General features: G+C 38.8%; 1 protein-coding gene across 5 annotated transcripts in view; it reads right to left on the bottom strand.

Moving 5' to 3' along the window:
• The window catches only part of LOC122342440 (POU domain, class 2, transcription factor 2), a 46,302-nt gene that overhangs the window by 10,396 nt on the left and 12,571 nt on the right, over positions 1-23,335 (bottom strand). For 3 of the 5 annotated variants that reach the window (XM_043236227.1, XM_043236229.1, XM_043236231.1), the window contains exons 2-6: positions 3,858-3,926; positions 3,274-3,308; positions 2,318-2,374; positions 1,443-1,556; positions 353-592 (exon numbers count right to left, since the gene is read on the bottom strand). In XM_043236227.1, coding sequence (XP_043092162.1) covers positions 353-592; positions 1,443-1,556; positions 2,318-2,374; positions 3,274-3,308; positions 3,858-3,926 — 515 coding nt within the window. The remainder of the gene's footprint in view (positions 1-352; positions 593-1,442; positions 1,557-2,317; positions 2,375-3,273; positions 3,309-3,857; positions 3,927-23,335) is intronic. The other 2 variants (XM_043236228.1, XM_043236230.1) reach the window with 1 other exon arrangement.

Raw genomic sequence — 23,335 nt, 5'->3', positions numbered from 1 at the left:
TGCTATAAAATAAAAACATTTATTAAAAATTATACTGGAATTGTATTAAATACAAATAACAAAATACTTAATAAATAATGTTTGAATTGACTTATTTTTCATTAGGATGTTTTAAATTAAAGTAGTTTAAGTAGCCTAAATGAAGTTATTTAAATACAGTATTGCAAGGTTTGCAATTCGTAACTAATGGACGAAGTGCACTTTCTGTTCATTACCATACCAAAGATACTGAAGAAGAGGTTTATTAAACCAGGAATGTCCTTGCAACTGAAACACGGGAAAATGCCAATATGGCCTGTGCTTTCCTAGAACCCCAACCCCCAAAAAAATACAAGCCTAGCCCTGAGGGTACCTGGGCAGTGAGCTGGATAGGCTGTGACAAAAGTGGAGGCGGAGCTTGTTCGGGTTTGGCTTGAGACTGGGCTTGTGCTGCTGCCTGATTGGCCTGCTGCTGCTGCGTCTGCTGCTGATTGGCCGCGGCGGCTGCGTGGGCGGCATGCGCGGCGTTCGACTGCTGCACGGCTGCGGCTAACAGCTGCGCTTGAGCCTGCTGCAACAACAGCTGCTGCTGTGCAGGGAGGAGAGCGGCCAGCTGAAGACAGGAGCGAGGGATGAAGAGAAAAGGTGGAGAAAAGAACAGCGTCACCAAGCAGAAAAGGTGGCGCCTGGAGCACTTTCCCTTAAGTTAGCAGGGCCTATGATAAGGCATCTGCTGCACGGTTAAGTTACAAAGACATGTAGCTGCATTTAGTTAATACAAGCATGGAGCAAAAGAAGGAGAGAAAGAGAGCGAAAGAGAGCAAGAGAGAGATCCACGCGTCTATTTACATTTATGCATTTGGCAAATGCGTTTATATTTAATATCACATTCAAGACACACATTTTATCACTTCTTGCTTTTTCTGGGATTTGTTTGCCCTAAACTTGAACTACTGGTTTAGTTAAAGTTCCACGAAGCCAGTGTTTTCACTCGGTACATTTCACAAAGCATTGGCAAGTGACACATTAAATTAAATGTAGAAAATCTACTCCAATCCTGTTTTATTTACAAATGTAATTTTTTTTTTTACAGCGTATTCATGCTTTATTATAATAAAAACAATAAAATGCCACATTAACAATCAAGACAGAACATTTTAATCAGATTTCTTAAACCCCTTAAAAGCATAACTGATTATATTACTTTTTAAAAACAAGAACGTAAAATATCGGTGGTGCTTAGATTTATTTGTTTACATTTTAGTAATGTTTATAAAATGTTACTCAAACCATTGGCGAGATACATGCAGCATCAACTAAAGTAGTTAATCAAATGTAAATTTCTGCCTAGTGCTATTTTATTTTCCCTTAAAAATGTCTGATATTTAGTTTTTAAAATCTTTTGTAGCCTATATGTTTGTCTCTTCACGCAGCCCTGTGTGTGTGTGTGTGTTTGCTCGTACCCCTGCGAGCTGACTGCCTGCCAGCATGAGTTGTGTGTGTGGCAGAGCCGGCTGAGCTGGAGGAGGTGGAGGAGCGTGAACACTGGTCATCTCAGCGGCCTCCTCGGCTTTCACCTATCACAGTAACAAATATCAATCTGTGTATACATGCATATAGTAAACACTAATAATATAATACGCTAGCGCTTTTCACACACTCTCACACGCAAATAAACATAAACGGCAGCAATAAATCACACGCACAAATGCATCTTGCTACTATTTATTTATCATATTCAATTTTAAAAAATCGATTAAAATGCGCTAAAACAGCATTATTTGTTTGTATTCCCTTATCTGTATCAAAAAAGCAGTGAATCATTTGTTACTGGTACAGCTGGTTTGTAACTGATATGCAAATGGCCATTACTAAATGTCAACGACCGCTTATGCCAATAACCACTTCAAGTCTTTTCATGACAGAAACAAAAACCACACACAATATCTATTACCATATATTAACACACACACTTCCAGTTATTCATTTGATTACTCACTGATTCGAGAGAAGAGAAGCAGTTGAAATTATTTAGTTATGCAAATATCCACCCAGAATCTCTGTGCTGCTGCAGTCGATCCGTCTCTTTTTACCTCACTTCTGATTGATCCATTCCCTTATAAACCTCTCAAGTGCCAACTCTCTCTCTCTCCTCCCTCTCTCTCTCTCTCTCTCTCTCTCTCTCTCTCTCTCTCTCGTATCTTGTCTGGCATCTTGTTAGGAATGCAGCTCAAAATGACTAGAGAAATCTCATTTGCATATTACAATGTTAACAGAAAATTACCTGTGGGCAAAAATGGATGTAGCTAAAAAATTTGACAATAACACACACACACACCTTTGTGTTGCTGGGTGCGGGAGACAGGCAGAAAGGACTTGTTTTCATCGGCTGGGTCTGAATGAAACGGAAAGATTGATTAGGGGCAAAACAGATTAAACTGGATAACTTAATCTAAAACATAAAATATCACGATATTAGGTCTAAAAATAACTGTGTTGAATTAAAAGGTCTTTTTCTCAGTCAAATATACTCTTAACAAAGGTTACAAAGGTTTTTTTTTGCAACATTGCCACAGAAGAACCATTTTAGGTTCTTCAAAAGACATTTCAGTGAACATTTTTTTCTTAGTGTGACAAAAAACATTTTTAATATTCTAAAGAACTTCCGTTATAAATACCCTTTTGTGGAATGGAGATTAAAGATTCTATATGGAACCATGAACACGAGAGTGTTTTTGCAGTGATGCCATAGAAGCAACATTTTTGGTTCCTCAAAGAACCTTTTAGTGACCAGTTCTTTAAAAAAAAAAAAACTACTGTAATTTTCTTGAATTTCAGGATGTTAAAGGATCTTTAGGGCCAACAAAACCTTTATTTTTCAGAGTGTATCAGTATTAACTGTATACAGTATTCACGTTCTTCTCATTGAATCTGTCCATACTGTTATAGCAGTAAGTAACAAACTTCAAAGATGGAAAATGAACATGTTAGCCACGGGACTGTCCCTACGTTCACCTGAGATGACATTTGCAAATGACGAATGCTGCATGTTATTAAAAGCAAAGTTTGATCCGTTGGTTAACGATGCTGGTTCTACGAAGGATTTTTAGCATCTTTTGCCACGTACGCTAAATATATTTGACGCATTTCATTTTTCTTCGAAATCAAACCCGATGAACATGCAAGAATTTCTACGGAAAACCTCTCACGAACGTCTTTGGCTTTAGTGTTAAAACGCATTTATTGACAACGAACCACTAATAAAAAAACATGCGCTGAAAGATGTTCACACACCTGATCGCTGGCCTCTGGACTGTTCCTCTCAGAGTCTGTAGAAAAACACACACACACACACACACACACACAGACACACACATGAAGGACACATCAGGTCAGAATAGTGCCTCAGGCTCCAGCCCTCACATCAACAAAAGCGTGGTCTGGTTAGCCAGAGGCATTGCATTATTGGAATACCATGGAGCGTTTAACCTGGGCTACTGTATGCTGCTGTGTGTGTGTGTGTGTGTGTGTCAGATTGGGGCCACGGCTGACTAAAGTGTTCTGTGTGTGATTCAGACCAAGTGGAAAATCTGAGAATTATGCCAAAAGAAAATCTCATCACACTTACACACACACACATACATATCTAGGAATAATCATGAATCATAGTAGCGTACATGATAAAACACGCTTACACATGGAGTGTATTATCTCCAATAATATCATCACACAAACCTCTACATCTTCATGATTTCACAAAGTAATTACAATAATTATACTGATTATACAGTAGACAACATAACGTAGATTTCCACTGCATCTTAAAGCATTCAGGCACACGTAGACCTTCAATAACCAATCGTAATATTGATTTTTACCTGTACTGTCCACTGGGAGCTCAGTCCCCATCTTGTCGTCCTCCACGGCTTTAGACATCCTGATATCTACTGAAACAGAGAGCGAGAGAAAACATTTCTGGCATTAGCTTTGAAAAACATTTCCGTCAGTCGGCCTTATATCATCAACCACATAAAAGAGTAGTTGACAAATAATCTGTTTTCATCATGAGGAGTCACGGTTTAAAACATTTAAATGTCTCTTGTAGGTTCTGGAACTGGTTGGCTTACTGTTATTCGATGACACATTTGCATAAAATTGCAAGATTGCATAAAATAAATACAACATTTTTTTTTTTTTTTTACTGGAATCACACCATTTATGAATAATAACAGTTTTACTAAAGGAACACAGTTTGATAAAACAATGTGAATTCACGCATTTAAGGAAGATTGAGCCAATTTGAGCTTTTTAGCAGTTCACTTAAAATTATAAATATTGTCACAAAATGCAAATTGCCATATATCTGTTATCTATAAAAGAACTAACAAAAAAGATAAATAGAATAATTGTAAAAAAAAAAAAAAAGTGAAATTAAGCATAGTTAAATACCATACAATGCATTCAAAAACATCATTTAATTGAACTTTAACAAATAAATATTTTACATATATGCATTTACTAAAATAATACAATAATATCTAACATAATAAAATAATAATATATAATTAAAATCCTCATCCAAGCATTAGATAACAGTCCAACAGAAACCTCTAATTATAGAAACAGACACCTTAGCATCAAAAGTCAATTTCCATCAGCAAAATTCAGCGAGCCGCTCAACGGCTCTATCTGTCTTTCCTTTGTCCTTTACTTTTCTATTTCATTCTGTTTTGGTCCTGTTTGACACTCTCTTCATCCTAATACAGCACCTGCGCCTCCCAGAGAGCAGCAGGGATGGAGGGGCATGTCCCATCCTGCACGCCATCATTCATACAGATACAGGCTCACGCACGCACACACACACACACACACACAAACACACCCGCAATAGCTGTTAATGCGGACAGGAGAGGATCTCATCCCGCGAGAGCACGTGTTGCACTTCGCAGGAGGATAACAGCTTTTCTCTTTCTTACTCACAGTGAAATTGATGGCCACCTCAGACCATCTACACGGCCATTTCCAAGAACAAATTGATTTCCCTGTCCAGCTTACTTCATGTTAACTAAGTTCATATTACAAGGCTGGGAAGCGTACGCTGAACATCAGATGTATCATAAAGATTATTTGTATGGAAGCGATCGCATCGTTTAGCAAAAAAGAAAGGAAAGCTAAATTAAGAGCAGCAGCAAGATACAGACAGTAACAATAACAGCTATTATACGAACATTGATAAACGTAACAAATATTTTATCAGGAATTGGAAGTAAATTTGATAGATAACACTGAAATAAATGACGTTTTCAAGCAGAAAGACTGAAATGGTACATTTTAATCAAACATACTGTACGTACTGTAAAACACCATGTTTTATATGTAAAAAAATATAATTAAAAAAATTATTTTACAGCATTTATACTAAATGTCGATAATCAAAAACATAATCAAAACTCAATTTTCTCAAGTCGCTTTTGTAACAATTATTTTTTGAAGCAAATAAAATTGATTATTGGAGTAAAATGTCACTTCAGTTTTAACTTTATTTCAATGTCTTGCCATTTCTTTGTAACGGTTCGTGAAATCTATTCGCAATTTCTGAGTGAAAACTCTCTCTACGCCAACATTTTCGTCAGCACATTACCGTTTCAATTACACGACTAATTCCATTATTTAAAACATTTCATTAAACACAGAAATTGATCGAAAGGCATGAATGTTTACAAACGATTGAGTCAAGAAAAGTCACTCTGAAGCCTTTCAACTGAATTTACATTACAAACTCAAAATCATCACACTCACAGCAATATTTTAACCCTATATTCAAGTAATATTAGAATACGCTAGTGATCGGTGTGAATACACGGCAGGTCGGTGTGTTTGTGACTCACCGGGATGTTTTTTGCTCAACTCTTTCTGTCCTCCGATAACTCGATGAGAACAGCTCCTTCACTCTATATGCCACTATGCCGGCCGTGGGCGCTGTGTTGTTTTTTTTTTTTTAGTGGTGGTTCACAAATTTCACTTGCTTTAGTCATAGAAGGCAAAGTCAAATTAAAGTCACTTTCCAACCGAGGCAAACGAAACCTGCATCCTCCGCCGCCCACCTCATTCGAGCGAGTTACTAAATTAGGATGAATTACTCACTGATATTGATAGTCAAATGAGTGGAAATGAAAGAAAAGATTGATCACCTGCTTCCAGACAATCGCTCCGGTGAGGTGAACCAGAGATTGCGATCGTAAGCGCGGCGTAAATCACAGTCGGAGCGCCGCCGAGTTGTTTTGTCATGATGCAAAGCCACGAAAGGCCTAGAGGAGAACATGACGTGCCGCTTGCATAAAAGTGTCTGGCACTTCCTTCATCTGAGCGTCTGACTCGAGACCCTTCGCTCTTAAAAATATAGGTTCCTGAGATCTTTCTGAGACCCACAAAGAGACTCTCGTTCTCGGTTTCTTTTCAAAACCATTGATGCTGCAGCGCGAATGCAAAACTTTGATCTGAAGAACCTGCTGTATAATGTGATTTTAAGAACTTTTAAAACCGAAATCCTTTTTTAAAGCAAAACGCGTAGTTGATAAGGATATGTGGTTCGGTGAGGTTGTGATACAATAAACGGTAAAAATAAATTTAGAGACATTTGGAAGATACTTGTAGATGTAGAATACAGAAAACGCAACGCTGCACTTTAAAAATAGACCCCAGTGTATTAATATAATTGATTTCCTTATTGATTTTTCATGGATGTTTTACCGTAATTTAAATTGCACAGTGCAATGTGTTTTAGAATTAAAGAAAATGTCCGGAAACTTAACGTATAATGTCCTGGTAGAAAATTGCAAGTACCAGTGCTAATTTTCTGGGTTGTGAGTTACTTTGAGAAATATTCTCTTTAAATATTAACATTTGTAAGGTATGCTACAGTATATTTGATCATTAAGTCTTCATTTTAGTCCACATTAGCCAACTATATCCAGCTTATTGTATAATAGTCTTATTTTACAATGTATTACTATTCCGGAATATAGTCAATGTTAAATATGTAAAATAAATATTAAAAATATTATTGAACATGTTTGATGATTAAAATATTTTTTGTATTTAATTGTCAGAAGTCTATGTCACACGTATAAATAATTAAGGTTTTATCAATAATAAAAAAAATAAATATTGTTTTCAGCTGTATGGAATAAAAGGCATTTTAGGTGTTCGTTGAAAGCCTGTGGTTTATTTTAGTAACGACTGACCTTTTTACTCAAAGGACACAACAAACATGACTAATTAAACCTCATCCTCACAAAGCCAAAATGGAAATATCATTCCGATGACACCGTTATGAAATATAAAATAGTGTTAAAAAACGTGAAGGTCGATTCACATGCAGTGGATTCTGTGTCAGTATTACCCACAAACCTCTGTGCTGTGTGAGTCAGTGTAGTGTCACCCCCATTTCCTGTTTAACTGTGTGGCCTTCCACTCACACACACACGCACACACGCACGCACACACACACTCACACACGCACACACAACGACAGAGTGTGAGATATTCTTGGAAAAACTCAATCAATCAGATCAATCACATCTTCTTAAAGGGCATAAAACTGACTGAGGGAAACACGTTCTTAACATAAAAGCCTTTAAAAAAAGCTTTTTTAAATTATATCGTTTAAGTGCACCCATTAATTCGTTGATAAAACTGATATATTTACCTAAAAAATGCAATATGTCGTTCTATATGCAATACGTGTGCATAAATACACACACAGTCATTTTATGCCATAATTACATTTTTCACTTTAATAATTTGTAAAATAATGAATAACAAAAAAATCCTAAATTAACATTTAATTAATAGTTATAAAAACAGACTATGTATTATTACAATATAATAAAAACTATATTAAAAACTATATTAAAATAAATAAAAAAGGTTAAGCCTAAGGTTGTGATTTAAAAGCCTCAAAAGTGTTTTTTTTTTGACGCTATAACATGGAGGAAAGCACTAGAGCGAATGCAGACACAGCAAAAACGGGAAACCTACCCTGATGACAACTTAATTCACAACAGCAAAACCTTATCTTTAAAACAACACAGCTCCTCACATCTCCTAGCAGAGACACATTCAAAGTCAGAAGATCATCTGTTCTTACTATATCTGGCTTTTTGCATTATTAGGTTGTGGTTTATTTATTTGTAATCTAATATTTCTGGTTACAGAACGACCTGTAAGTATAGAAAAGCTGCTATATAAATAAAACACATACTCATTGCCTCATCTCTCCTATATTTTCATATATTAAAAAGTATTGGGAGCATGTAGAGATTGTTTGCATACGCCAGGCCTCTACATAGACCAACACAGGTTACACTTCATATACAAACACACACGCACACACACACACACACACACACACACACACACGCACGCACTGATATTCAAGTCTCTTGCATTCCTCCAGAGATTTGCTCCTGACATTTCATTACTTTTGGCCTCAGTCCAGTTAGTTTTGATGTCCTCTCATTAGCAGAGTCTGTTAGCGAAGGCGAAGCTAATTAACCTTGCGGCCCCCTCTCGAGAGATCATTAGAGGGAAGGAAAAGCGAGAGAGAAAGACACTGACTTACCTGGAATTCAGACATTTCGCCATAGCCGCCATTTTATAAATAAACCACAGCCTTCTGTCTGCGTCTGTCTAAGTCTTTTCGGGTTTATCAGCGTGCAAGGCTTCGGTCCAGCTCACGACGCCCTAACGAGTGGACCGATCGCTGCCTTAAATGATCAATTCATGCAAATCACAGAGTGAATATTCATACTACTATCTGAATATCAGACTCCATGCCCAACACAAGTCTACTGACGCAAACTTCTAGCTTGAAAAGTGTTTGGCCGTCCTAGCTCGGCTACATTTAATTGCCAATTGAAAGAATGAATGAGATATGGGTTCATACAGTCACTCTCTCCTCACTTCCCTCCCACATTTTCTCTCCACCCCCAAACGCCGCCGTATTTCACCCCTACACTTCCTCTGACATCTCTGAACACGGGTACGGGTGAACGCTCACACATAAAAGGAAAAAGTTAGCATCTAGAGACGTATAACAGGTAAAGCAGGTGGTTATTCTGTGTTGTTTTTATTGTGGGAAGCTATCAAGGCTGGTTTGAAGTGGTGCAGCTTAGCGTTGAGAAAGAGAGAAAGAGAAAGACAGCTCAAGTCAGCATAAGAAAGTGCTGGGGTGGCTGGAAAGTGCTCATCACGAGAACGAAAAACAAGTATATCTCATTTTCGTTCTTCACACGCCTCTCTTTTCCACTGCTTCGTCTCAACGAGCTAAAATTACCACATCTGCCCGGCGAAAATGAAACTGAAGTAGCGCGAAAGAAGCGCGAGAGGGCAGCAGCGCCTTTAATAATCAGGCTTCACAGCCGGCTTTAGAAGATCGAACGAGCGATTTCTGGCGATCTTTTTCCACTCCAACTTTTTGTCCTCTTCATTTTACATATTTATGCATTTTGGCTTTGATTAACAAAGCTGTTTTTTAAAAGTGAAAACAGGGTTTAGCTTAAAAAGGTGACTACATTGAACCAGCACGGGAGTCTTAACCGAACCAACGGATGCTTTCCTCATTTTTCCATCGTTTAACTTTCTCCTCCTCCTGGTAATTTCACATTTTACATGTGCTCAATTTCGATGCATAATATAGGTTCTCCTGATAAATAATGACTAAACTAAATCACTCGCTACACGAGCGAATGGACGATATAGTTTCTGCTTTACCTTCTTACTCGCGTTTTTTTAACGTCTGGTTGAACATTTTATATTAGCGAAGGCATTATTTTCAGTGTAAATTATGTTTATGTCGAGTTCTGATACTTAAAAGAGATACAGTTATAGCTACTATTAAGAGGTTTAACTACGGCGCCATTTAAACGTTAACGGAAATTATTCGCGCGGTCACCAAACGATGTTTTCATATTTATTTATATGTTACGTCTAATTATATCAAGAGATTTTTTTTGCATTGTTTGTTCTTGAGAAATGCTATAATAGTAAGATCTACTTTCAATGTTTTATTTGGTAAATAACGAAACAGACTGCATTTCACAGCGTCGTTTTTAGCCGCGAAATATTGTTTACCCGAAATAGTCCGACTAGTTATTTCTGCTTGACTATTATAGCCAATGTTCACGATCGAAAATACTGCTTGTGCATACTACAAATATTACTAATAGTCTAGTACTACAAATTTTAGCAGCAATGTAAGAAAGTGTTCGAAATCTTGAGTTTTGTGCCAAGCTAACAATTTAACCGGGCAATATCCACGCAGTACAACCATCATTCACCTGCTTGCTTGTTTTGAAAAGGCGTACACACACTTCCACACTTCTTCACCACACACACCGATTCGCCCACAGGACAGTTGACGCGTCCTGTAGTTTAAGCCTTTTACCCCAGCGCTCATAATGGATCTGTCTTGTGAATATGTGTGTGTGTAATGCTCAGGGTCACGGTCAGGGGTTTAGCAAGTTTTCGGGCCCCCTTTTATGTGCCCCTGAAGCTCCTCAGTAACGCCTGTCAGGGCCGTGACAGACGGCGCGTGGGTGTGTGTGTGTCCGTGCGAGGGACTGAAAGAGGGATGCTGGGTGGCGTGTGTTGGGGTCAAGGGTCAGTCCGCTGCGCACCCTCCCTCATCCCCCCTTCCCCTGGTCTTGCCCCCCTTGACCTTTGGGGAGGCCAGTGAGGGGTACGTCTGCCTCGGAGGAACAGGAGGCGGGGTCTCTTGCAAGGACGGCTCTATAAATAACGGTGGCCCCACTGATCACAGACTAGTTGCGCTGCACCAATTAGATTAGATATAATTAGGTGCCCAAAAGACAGGTACGTAAACATATATTTGTACATACATAAAGAGTTTATTTGCAAAAACAGATTTTTTTTTTTTTTTAAAAGCTAACTTTATGTTATTATGATTTTACCGTTTTATTGTTAGTTGGCCAAGTTTTTTTATCCAATCAAAATAACCCAACTGCAGTTTGATTGAGATTAATTGTAATATACAAAGGAAAAACATGATTATTACTCTCTCTGTCTATTTTTGCTTCTGTGAAGCTGACACGCAAGGTTAAAAAAAAGTCCCATTATAAAAGGGTAAAAAAGTAATTTTTTTATACATGCTAGATTTTTTTTAGTACAGTATTATTGCTAAGATTTCTGAACTAACATATAAAATGTACACAGTACAAATACTACACTACAACGCTTAAAGACAGAAATATGTTTGGATATTTGGTTTTGTTACACTAACATTTCATTTGTCAAAAATCCAAGCCACACAACCATCACTCACCAACTTGCATTTGTTTTAACAAATCAATTAAAATCCAACTTTTAGCTCACACACTACACTGTAAAAAGCAGTAAACCGCAATTTTCAAAACCCTTAAATTTACTTTTGTAAGTCTTACCCATTCTATTCAGGTTTTATTTGTTTTTTATTTCTTTATTACTTTTATTTTATTAATATTTATTATGTAAATCATAATATTTATATTATATTTATGAGATTATTTTGATACATATTACAATTAAATCTAATATTAGTATAATGTACAATAAGTAATATTTTTGTCTTGAAATTGTGAGGTTACAGCATTTTGAACACACAAACAATATGTACGAAAAAACTTGCAGGCGGATCATTTATTTTCATCACAAGTACAAAACTGCCATTCATCACTTTTTTCTTTAAGCGAACATTCTCTGTGATAATCTTGAACATGCCACAGTTGCTATCAACAGTTCTTTAACCAGAAATATTCCTTTATCAAAAACTAATGCAACACCAATTGAACAAACACACACACACACACACACCTTCCCATACTTCAAGCACAGCAGTGACTCCCCCTTGACTCAAGGAGAGATGCAGAGGCAGGTTAGGGTGTTAAATCTTATCGGCTGTTGACCTGATTTAAAGACAATGGAGCAGAACAATGGAGGGTACAGGTATAAAAGTAGACCTTTCTCGCACTTTCTCTCTGTCCGTAACCGAAATATACTAATAAAGTTGCATCATGTGCTGCCCATGCTTTGTATTCAAGATTCACTTCAGACACGGTAGCTTTAATAATACATGTAGTTGCATCATATATATATATATATATATATATATATATATATATATATATATATATATATATATATATATATATATATATGATGATTTTTTTATATATAGAAAATTTTAATTCTACACAAAAGAAATATATATGCTACAACAAAACTTTGTAGGCCATTGTCGCTCAGTATATTTCCCCCTCTCTGTATCTCTCTGTACAGCGTGTGCAGCAGCGCTGGTCAGCTGCGGTCATGACATCACTGGACAGCACAGCTCTCCAATAGGACACCTAGCCACGTTGCCAGGCAACAGCAGTGAAAGACCTGCATGTGTGTGTGTGTGTGTGTGTGTGTGTGTGTGTGTGTGTGAACGTGTATGTGATAATCAAACTAAAAACCTGAAATGTTCTGGCTTCAAGTAATAAGTTGTTCCTGTTCGGACAAACAAATTTCCTCATTTTAATATTAACACGCGCTTCAAACAGGAACGCACCGCAAATTTGGACCAGATAACGTAACTGAAATATACCAACATGCATTTTGGTGGTGTTTCTGAGGTCAAAATTATGTTTTTTTTCCGTTCTTACCAAAAGCAGTTCTATAAATGTAATTGAATGCAATTTTGAGAGCTTTTTCAGCTCATGTGAGTCATCCGTTTTGGTGTATTGTGTGTGTTTTCGGATAGCATGTCGGGAACATTTTCTTGGCCTCTAGCTGTGCGTGTGTGTTTCGAGTGCATCTCGGCTGTACACATTTCTAAGAGTGGATTTACGTAAATATATTTGTGCTGGGATGTGCGTAAGCCTCTCTGGCGGTGGGTATTTTGTATTTGTATGTGTACGTGAGCGTCTCCGGGTTGGTATTTTGTATTAGTGTGTGTGTGCGCCTCTGCGCCTGCCGTCTCAGGAGTGTATATTATATCCGATACAGTACCTCTTTCGCGCACCACATATTTCTGGGCCGATCGATACCTCTGACTCCCTACAAGACAATAATCGCTCCTCTCACCCCCCTCCCCTGTATGGCTACCATTATTACCACCCTCCCCGGGGGAACGCGCAAAACAGGGAGGGAGGCCAACGCTTCCACCCTTCCTCCATCCCTCTGTCCATCCACCCCGACCCTCTGTCCTTCTATTATTTCACCCCGACAGGAGGTGTCAGGGATGGAGTGGACGACTGGCGAAATAAAGTGGCAGGAACCATATTAAGATATGAGTAAACGCAGGACGGGTAGAGAGACAAAGAGGAGAGGAGGAAAAGAAAAGTGAGTGCAGGTGCATTGTGATCGTACAATAAAAGGAGGGAATGACAGGAGAAGATTTACACAGCTGTCTCCTAATAAAGGATAAGAGGCAGCAAGGCTCAGACGTGGAGAGAGGCGGCGTATAATTATGCCCAAAATGTACAGAAATCCAAATCGCGCGGCAAGTTCAATGAGAGCCAAGCCAATCCGAGCGAATCCCATCTGGGGGTCGGTGTCCGTCCGTGACAGAACCTACTAAGCAACTAAACAGCATGATGTATGTGTTATGGGGGACGGCAGATTGCTCGGTGTATAGGTTTATCGATTGCACTGGACTTAAATTGGCTCTCAATTAAAGAGAACACTTATTTGACCTCTTCCTCGCCGCCTGCGCCGCACGTCTTTCTTGCTTCTCCTTCCTCACCTGCACATCCATCTCTCTCACATGTTAAGGCTACGACCTCAAGCCTGTTCTGGCCTGCTCGTGCAACCCAGCGGCCGGTCCCTCCGCATGCCTCTTTCATTTGGGCTGGATCCTGCGGAATCTTTCACCCGCTATCAATCCGGTTAAAACTGCGGAGATGAATTATTAAGTTTATTTATTCAAACACTATTAATAATATAAGCAGACACAACACCTCGAGTCGAGGCGGACGGGGAGAGGTGCGTGAAAAGGGAGAGAAAAGGTGGTGTGCATAGTGGTAGTAGTAGTAGTTGGAGGGCTAAAAAAGGTGGAGGGAGAGGAGAAGGGAGGGTTAGGAAATTGGTCTGGCTAGCGGAACAGCTTTTCACCCCTCTATCCCCCCTCCACCACCACCCTCCCCTTCTCTCCCCCATTCTGCTTTGTATTCTGTGGAGATGACAGGGAGAAAGCTTTATTGCTCCGAGTTGGTATCGATCGGGGCCCCTCTTGGAGGGTGCTCAGACCCGCGTATATTGGAGGCACTTTTTCAACGCCCACAACCTCCCCCCTTGTCTCTCGTTTCTACTTCTTCTTCTTCTTTATATTTCTTTCTCGTTCTGCTTCGCTTTCTCTCGCGCACTCTTTTTGTGTCATTTATGCGGCCTGGGGATTCAGAAATCACAGTTTGGAGACGCTTCGGGTTGTATTTACCCGAGCGCTTCTTGCGCGAGCGCGGGCGGGGAGTCGAATCAACAGCGGGCCTCACAATTCAAACATGGATGAATACACACAAACTTACAGATCTCTTATTCCCTCGTCCTCAGCCTAATTTCTCCATCCCTGTCTCTCTTTTATCACCTCGCGCACTTGGCTAAGCGCTAGTTTTGATGTGGGCTCAACAAATGTCAGCGTTCCTGTGAAAAAGTGACAAGAGGGAGAGAAATCCGCAGGAAGACACGCGCTGCTCTCGGAGGATCGAAGGCTGTTTTGTAAGGTAGGTGTGTTGTCGTCGGCTAGCGCGGCAGTGATGCTAACAGCTCCTCAGAATCGGGAAACATTAGGATGGCTGTGTGGAAATACACTGACTGACAATTCCCCTGAAGAATGGAGGGAGGAGAGAAATAGAGGGATAGTTGGATGGATGAAGGCCCCCTCTACCCTTCGCTCGTGCCCTTGGGCAAGGTTTTTCACCCATGGTTCCCTGGGGTGTGTTCAACCTCTTCTTCTTCTGTCTTTCTGTGCTTTTCGCCCGTTCATTTCGGCCGCGGCACCTGCGCTTCTTTCGCAGGTTATTTAAACAAACTCCATTTTGAATGGCGAGGCTCATGGCCACATTCGTTCTCGGACGGCGTCCTAAGCTCTGGCTGTGCAAAAAAAGGTGGCCACTCTGCTGTCTAATTTTACCTCGCCCTCTCCATCAGCCTACCTTTCCACCGCCTCAGTGCCACTTATGTTCACTCACCAAATGACACACACAAACACCCCATCTCCCCCCATCCATCCATCGCTCGCTCGCTCTCTTTGTTGCTACGTCGTCGGCTATATGGTCGTCAAGCATGGCAATTTTGCCAAAATCACAGTGAGTGTGTGTATTTGAAGGGGAAATGGCAAGATATGTGTTTTTGTGTTAAAGATGTTGAAAGGGGAGTGCGTGTGTGCTCAATGTGGCTTAAAGGTACTTTGTGAAGTCACCTTTTGATTTGTACTGTGTTAGGGAACTGCACTTTCTATCAAAAGGTGCAGACAGAACTGAAACAGATCTTATTGTGGATGTAAAAATAAATTCAGGTCATGAAAATGTGTAAAATGAATGGCTACTGATACCGTCTTATTCAAAAAATCATGTTAAGTCCATGAATCAAAAAGAGTTTGAGTTTGTTTAGGTGTATCCTTATTTAAAAACAAACGGTTGCATACATCAGCTATGTATAATATTTTTTTTTCTTCATTTATACACACCCACCCACAAAACTATTATCTACTTTTAATATCTATTAAATGCTACTAAATAAAATCTATATATAACATAATCTATCTATCTTAATGATATATACATATATACATGATGATGATAATAATAATAATAATAATAATATTATTATTATTAGTGCAACCTTTTAAGTATAAAAATTATATCTAAATATATCTAAATAACAATTATATTTAAAAATAATTTACTTAATTTTAATTACTTATACAAAATAATTTATTATTTTAAAAAAGACTTCGGCTTCATCTATATGTCTTATCTAATTTACAGTAAGAATTGTATCTGTATCTTTCTAAAACATGTTGATGTAATGAATAAATGTGTTATTAATATTGATGTTTTTGCATGGTGCATTTACTAGAATATATTTAATAATATATTAATTAATTATTATTATTATTTAAAATAACTATTTTTAAATATATAATTTATATATATTTAAAATATGTACTTTTAAAAATAGTATTTTATAGAATTTTACATTTTTAAATCATTTTACAGTATAACAGTACAAAATGTTGTATATGCATAGATAATTTTTTAATATCATGATTTAACTGTGTAAACTAAGTCAAAAAAATATTTACCTCTCAGTGAATATAAAAAACCACCATACCAAAAAAAATAAATCCATAGTCTGATTTCTTGTCCAGCTTGTGTGTCAGTGCCTGCATGTATGTGTGTATGCACATGTATATTGTGTGGCATGTGTTGATTGCTGGGTTGTGGTCGTGCTGGGTGCCAGGGTAGTGAGGTGCTGGGTGAGTGGCACATCACCAGCTGAGAGAACGACTGAAAGAGAGAGAAAAACGAGGAGCGGAAGAGAGCTGAGAGGCTTTGGAGAGCGCCGGTCCCCCGGCCGACCGCCATTTCACACTGGTGACCAACACAAATTGGATCAGGCCGTGTTCTCATTGCACCAGCAAAAAATCAGACGCACAAAATGGCTGAATCTCCAGTACCGCAATACTGGACACTGGGCCGCTGACTACTGGATAGAGGAACAAATTAGTTTCACAAAGTAAACAATAAAAGTGTAATAAGACACTAAAGAATATATCAAAGCAACACACAAAGTGTAGCAACCTACCAAGATTTTTAAAGTGAAAGAATATTTCATATTAGAATCATCTGAAATAATGTTCTGAGTAATTCATTCTAGGAAAGCTAAACTCAAACTTTGGTTGCAAACCAATTTGCGTCTCTGACAGACTTGATTGGATTAGTGCTGCGAAAAACATATCACACTGTGATATTTTCGGTTATTATTTTTTTCCCATCCATGCTGTTAATCAAGTCACAGACCGAGAAAGTAATGACAGATTATTAAAAAAACCCACAATTTTTCCTCTTTAAAAATGCATGCATTGATGAATCATGCGCAATAAGACCAGAGGGCATTTATTAATAAAGTAAATGGAGTTGATATTGATTTCATGTTGTCTTTAACACATGAACGCTATTATATGCAGCATTAACCTGACAACGAAACTGATTCTCTTGCATGCTTAATGACGCTGAAACATCTAAAGAACATCACTCAAGTTGTTTGCAAAAAAAAAAGAAAATGCAGTTCTGATCGAGCGAATGCTTCCATTCAAATTGTCCCCAAATTTCATCAACATCATTTCTAAGTGATGACCTTGAACTCAAAATGGCTCTGTATGTATACAAGTCCTCCTCTTTTAAAGATTTACAAAATCTTGCCTGACAATATCCTGAGGAACGCTGTTATTGGAAAAGACGTCCTTGCCTTTTCACTGACCCGTGATGTTTGTCATCAGTTTTTTTTAAGGAACGGCAGGGCGAACGTCTGAATGAGTGGGTTTTTGAAACCGCCTCTGTACGAAAAAGCTCAAAAACTTCAAATCGACTCGGATAAATTGGGTTCGTATTGAGGATGCAAAGCCCACACAATAACCTGCGGAAGTTGTTTATCCAAGGTCGACGCTGACTTCAGTACATACTAAACATTATATGTCATACCACGTGTGTCATCAACTCAGTATTCACAAGCCTGATGTTGAAGCAACCTTTGCATTATTTGGCGACAGCTAAACAATGGACTGCAAGGCAAAGACTTATACAGTGCCGCCTGTGCCTTTTTTAATCGCACAGAGCAAACCGAGTGTAGCATAAATGCACCGTTTCGCATATTTGCTAATGCACGCTTGGCTTATTTGTTTATGCGCGAGCGTGTGTAGTTCTGGCGCCACGTGTTCGCCGTGTTTACACACTGAGAGCAGGGCACGTGGGGCGATATCTCACGGCAATCGATGAGAGGGGGAGCGGAGGGGGGGGTGGAGGAAAAATCGGTAAGGAAAGCAGGTTATCTCCCGTCATTAATGGGGGGGAATCCCGGGTAGGTGGGCCCTGCGTGTGTGTATGTGTGTAAGTTGGGGGAAGACCTGGATTCATTGAGAAAAAACACAGACTGTTTGGCATCGGGAGAAAGCAGACAATTATCTGTATTGATTAAAGCCAGCCAGCCAGCAGGCTGAAGACAGAAAACTATGACTAGATCAATAGAGAGAAGGGGAGAGAGAGAGAGACACACACACAGAGACAGAGAGAGAGGGAGGACGGCTGCGTGTTTTGTGGGGGTACTGCAAATAGGTTGTGAGTTGGCAGGAAAAAAAAAAGCTGAGTGATGCAACAGTTGTACGAAGCAAACGGGACAGAAGAAAGACAGCAGTGGACAAAGAGGGGAGAGCGTTTTGTTGGGTCAGTGAAAGGAAAACAGCCGCACGAGAGTAAAAATGAAGCCAGAGCGCGTCGTTGTTAGCAAGGAAACGGAAAACGTTGTAATTTGATGTCACTTAAAAGACCGCAAATGTTCAGAAAGTGTTACAACTGTTCAGAAAAAAAAGGTGTTAAGGTATTAATAGTTGTTAATAGGTGTTAAGTTTAGGAAATGGGTAGGGTTAGGTGGTAGTATAAGGTCCTGCAGAATAAGGCATTAATTGGCTCTAATAAGTGGCTAATATTCTAGTAATATGCATTCTAATAAGCAACCAATAGGTTTAATGATAAAATAAAGTGTTACAGATTACAAAGAAAATATTTACAGCCCAAGATTAATATATATCAGTATAAAAACCTTTGGAGAAAAAAAACAAAATACATTATATATTTATATAATGGTACCGTATAAAGTATATTTTGGGGTGTAACGCATGAACTACACAAACATTAAGCCTTGCAACTCGGGTTTGAGTTACATTCAAAATAAATAAAAGACAAAAAGCCTTTAAAATGTAACATTTCTGGAAAGAAACGGATACTGTGGATTAACAGTAAGTTCTGCATTAATCACAGGTTTCCACCTCTTGAAGCTAAATAGTAAATCGCTGCTGAGGAAACAGGTGGACAAAGTTAGAGGTGTGGTTAGGCGTCACGTTATTAGTGGCAACGTGAAGCCAGATTAGCAGACAAGAACTAAAGAAAGAAGTGCATGTTTGCGTCCCCCACTGCAGCTGTGTGCTTTGTACCTCGTACAAAAATACATCTTTCATGATTAAACTTGAAAGTAAACCCTACTGTGCTAGTGTGTCTAACAAGCCACTTCAAAATCAGCAACCAATCACACACACATAAACAGCTGGACACACATATTCAATTATGGCACACTCCAACATTGTAGTGCACAAGTCTGGCCTGATTACTCTCTCTCTGTGAGGGCGTGCGTGAAAGACAGACAGAGAGAAAGTGAGAGAGCAGGTCTTTCCTGTGCTGTAAGGCCTGGGAGAAATGGAACTTAAATGCCTCTCACTGGCTCTCAAACTCCAGTTGCCTTTATTGATGCACTGGCCTACTGCCAACCAGAGGCCTTTTCCACTTCAAAGGGTCCGCGTTCACACACACACAAACACACGCATACACACACACACACAGGCACACACACACATACATTCGTCCTAACCTGTGAGCATGAAATGCACTCCAACCTCTATCTGTACTTCAGGCCTATATCCGTGATGTCCACCTCCATGTGTAATCTTAGATATAAAAAAGGCCACTCAAAGTGCGATTCAAACCTCTATCTGTCATCTGAAAGTCTATAAAACCCCATCTATACCGTGAGCGAGTGGCACTGCAAAACTAAAACACTCCCTTTATAATCGAAGCGCTTTCGAAGAGCAAAGTGATTCCGTTTGTTTTGAGGCTTGCTGGGATTTGAATTTGATTTAAAGCCGTAGTAATTTAGAATCAATTCACACTGCATTCTAATTTCAACTCGAAACTTGTTTGGATTTAACAAATGATTCAAATTGGCGTCTTTTCGACCCGAGCTCAAAGGGATTCAAGGTTGCAGTAATTCAGTAAGCCGGTGCGTTTGATTCAGAGTTGCAGTGATTCATGAAATCGTTTGAATTTGAGTCAAAGCTTGCAGTTCATTGTTGTAGTGATTTGAATCAAGTTTCACATCCAGCTTCAAGATTGCATTGATTGAAATCTGATTCAGAAATTGTTGTGAAAATTCAGTTCATATTTGTGTACGTGTAAAAAAAAAAAAATAAAAGCAATGAAAAATGATTAAAAATGCATGCAATAACATGCCCCGTTCTTTTATATCAACACGAACAACTGTTACTAAAAAATATGATTCTCAATTAATTACGTGAAATGTATGCATTTGCAAATTCAATAATTATTTTAATAAATGCAGTAACGATGTGCTGCTGCAAATGCACGATAACCCTCAAGCAGTTATTCTTTAGCTACATAAACACCTTTATAATTTATGACATAAATATTAAACGACAACTTATCAAGATCAGTAGAAACGCAGCTACATTTCAGTCCCTTTCAGGCTCTACAGGTCTGAGATAGAAACTCCGCACTGTGTGGATCCTAGAATTCACAAATGTCGATACGACCCACATGTCTACGCCTCAGCCTTTGCATTTCAATGCAGTTTCCTTTTCATTATTTATGACTCTTTTACCCACGTCAGAAAAAAAAAGCATGGGCCTACACCTCCACACCTATCCCCATAGTAACCGGCCTCACAAGTCCTGTATATGCACAGAGAGCCCCTCACAGAGCGCATACCATATACACAAGTATGTGTGTGTGCGCGCGTTTGGACATACATGTATGCACAATCGTAATGGGCTTCCCGGTGTCCTGGGGAGGAAGTGTGAGAGGTGAGCGTCTCTCCATGCCTCCGAGAATGGAGTGAGAAACCAGACTGCAGCTGAGTGTGAACAAGCCGGGACAAGCAGCTGTCATATCTGACGGGAGAATGACAGTCTGCATACGAGGACATTATATATAAATATAGAACAGGGTTTTGGTCTTCTGCTTTGCATTTTTCTAACACTTATATTTCGTTGTAAACCATGTATTACCAGCATAACTTTTTGAGTGGAAAGTTTCATATTTACATGAATGTATCTCTTAGCTTTAATGACAGTAGAGCCACACGAACAAAACCTGACGATCAGCTTGATTTGAGAATGATTCAAAGAGCATCTTGTGCTTCAAACATCTAAGTGCATTTCACAGTAACAAACAGAATTTTTGATTCAGTGTCAATTGAAAGGATGAAGTGATTCAGATTTTTTAGGAACTTGATTCAAATTCGTTTGGCCCTTTACAGTGATTCGGATTTGATTTGGAGCTTCACGTGGTCACAAATTAGTTTGAAATGAAAGAGTTTAGAGTGATGTGAATTCGTTTAGAGGTTTGCAGTGATCCAGACTCAATTAGAAGGTTGAAGGGATTCAGATTCGTTTTGGATCTTGTAGTGACTCACATTTGTTTTGAGGTTGCAGTAATTAAAAATCAGTTTTACACTCGCAATAATTAAAATTAGACAGACATTCAAAGCTTTTGATAGTAATGTCACAAATGTGTTTTCATTAAAGGAGTTCAGTGTGATCTAACTTTGTTGTAATGAACAAGATTAGAGTGATTCAGACACATTTTGTAGTTTTAACTGATTCCGATTCAGCTTTCTGGCTAAAACGATTTAAATTCAATTCAAATTTGAATTTGAGCTTCACATTGCCACAAATTTGCTTTAAATTCAGCTAAATTAAGAGTGATTCAACTTTGTTTCGAGGTTTGCAGTGAAAGTCAAAGTCAGTTAGAAAGTTAAAGTGATTCACATTTTGTTTTACTTATTTTTTATGATTAAAATCTTGCATGCTTATTTATTTTGATTCTTGCATTATTTAGGAATCGATTCAAAGCTTTGCAGTGATTCGAATTTGAATTTGAGCTTCACATTGCCACAAACTTGATTAATTATACCGAGTAAATTATTGAGTGAATTATGTACATTTTGAGGTTTGCAGAGATTCAAAGTTAATTAGAAGACTGAAGAATGATTCAGATGAGTTGGATCATTCAAAGTCATTCTAAAAAAAGTGATTAAAATTAGATTCCAAGCATCAGATGAACACAAACGTGTCAATACTCGTGATTGAAATTCATTTTGAGGTTTGCACACTGATTTTGTCTGCACAAAAGACTTCACACTGTCCCAAATGTGTACTTTTTACCTTCAAATCGCAAAACCTTAAAATTATAATTCTGTCATCATTTACTACCCTCATGTTATTCCAAACCTTTACAACCAACTACATAATGAAAATATTTCAAAAGAATGTTCCACTGTGTGGAGGGAAAAAAAATTCTTTGTTCTCCTCAGAAATAAGTCATGCAAATAGGTTTCAAATGACATGATGGTGAGTAAAAGATGACTTTTTCATTTTTGTGTCAAAACATTTCTTTTATGTTGCTCTTTTCTTAGCTTCTTAGTGTTTTAGAATGTAGATTTTCTCTAGCCCTTCCGTGTAGGTAATGCCCATTATCCTAATACTGTGGTCTCATCAATCCAATAGAGCAATTTCTAATCATGTGTTCCGTTTGTACCTGGCCTGGTCCTGCAGTGGCCCATCGTCCGCTTTTCCTTATGTCACTGGTGTTGGACAATAGCCCTTACTGAAGGTCCCCACCACTGCAGCTTACACTTAATGAACAACAACCTATCCATCCAACCCCCACCATCATCCATCTATCTACCCCCATCCCCCCTCCCATTCGCCCCTGCCCACAACCACTGTTGTCCACTGTTCACCTCATCCATAGTAGACGGTATTGATTTTCAGTGGGGAAAATAAAAAAGGCCATGAATTTTAATGCTTTCTGTCTCTCTCTCCCTCTCTCTCTCTCTCTCTCTGTTATACCCCCCATCCACCTTTTTTCCACCCCTTCTTCTCCTGACCCATCCCTCTGCTGCGTTCTTTCCTGGGGGAAGGATAAAGGAGAGGGGGATGGGACAGTCGTGGAGGGGAGAGGTGGAGGGGTTGGTGGTGTGGCGTTGGGTCATTTCTCATTTCCGAACCCTGGACGCTCACCTCCCCCTTCCTGTTAACTAGCCTTCTCATTGCAGGAACGATATGGATGGAAACACGCAACGACCTCTCTGGACGCTCATCAATACCATGCGTGTGACTCTACACAAGCGTCTGTTAAATTAATTAAATGCATGAATAATATGATCACCTGGCACATTTAGTATTTAATGATGCAAATCAATTAATTAGTTAATTAAGAGTTAAAAAAAGGAATAACATAGGAATAAAAAGTCA

This window comes from Puntigrus tetrazona, chromosome 4, assembly GCF_018831695.1.
Source record: "Puntigrus tetrazona isolate hp1 chromosome 4, ASM1883169v1, whole genome shotgun sequence".
In the NCBI taxonomy this organism is placed as follows: Eukaryota; Metazoa; Chordata; class Actinopteri; order Cypriniformes; family Cyprinidae; genus Puntigrus; species Puntigrus tetrazona.
This window is presented reverse-complemented; position numbering and strand designations above follow the sequence as displayed.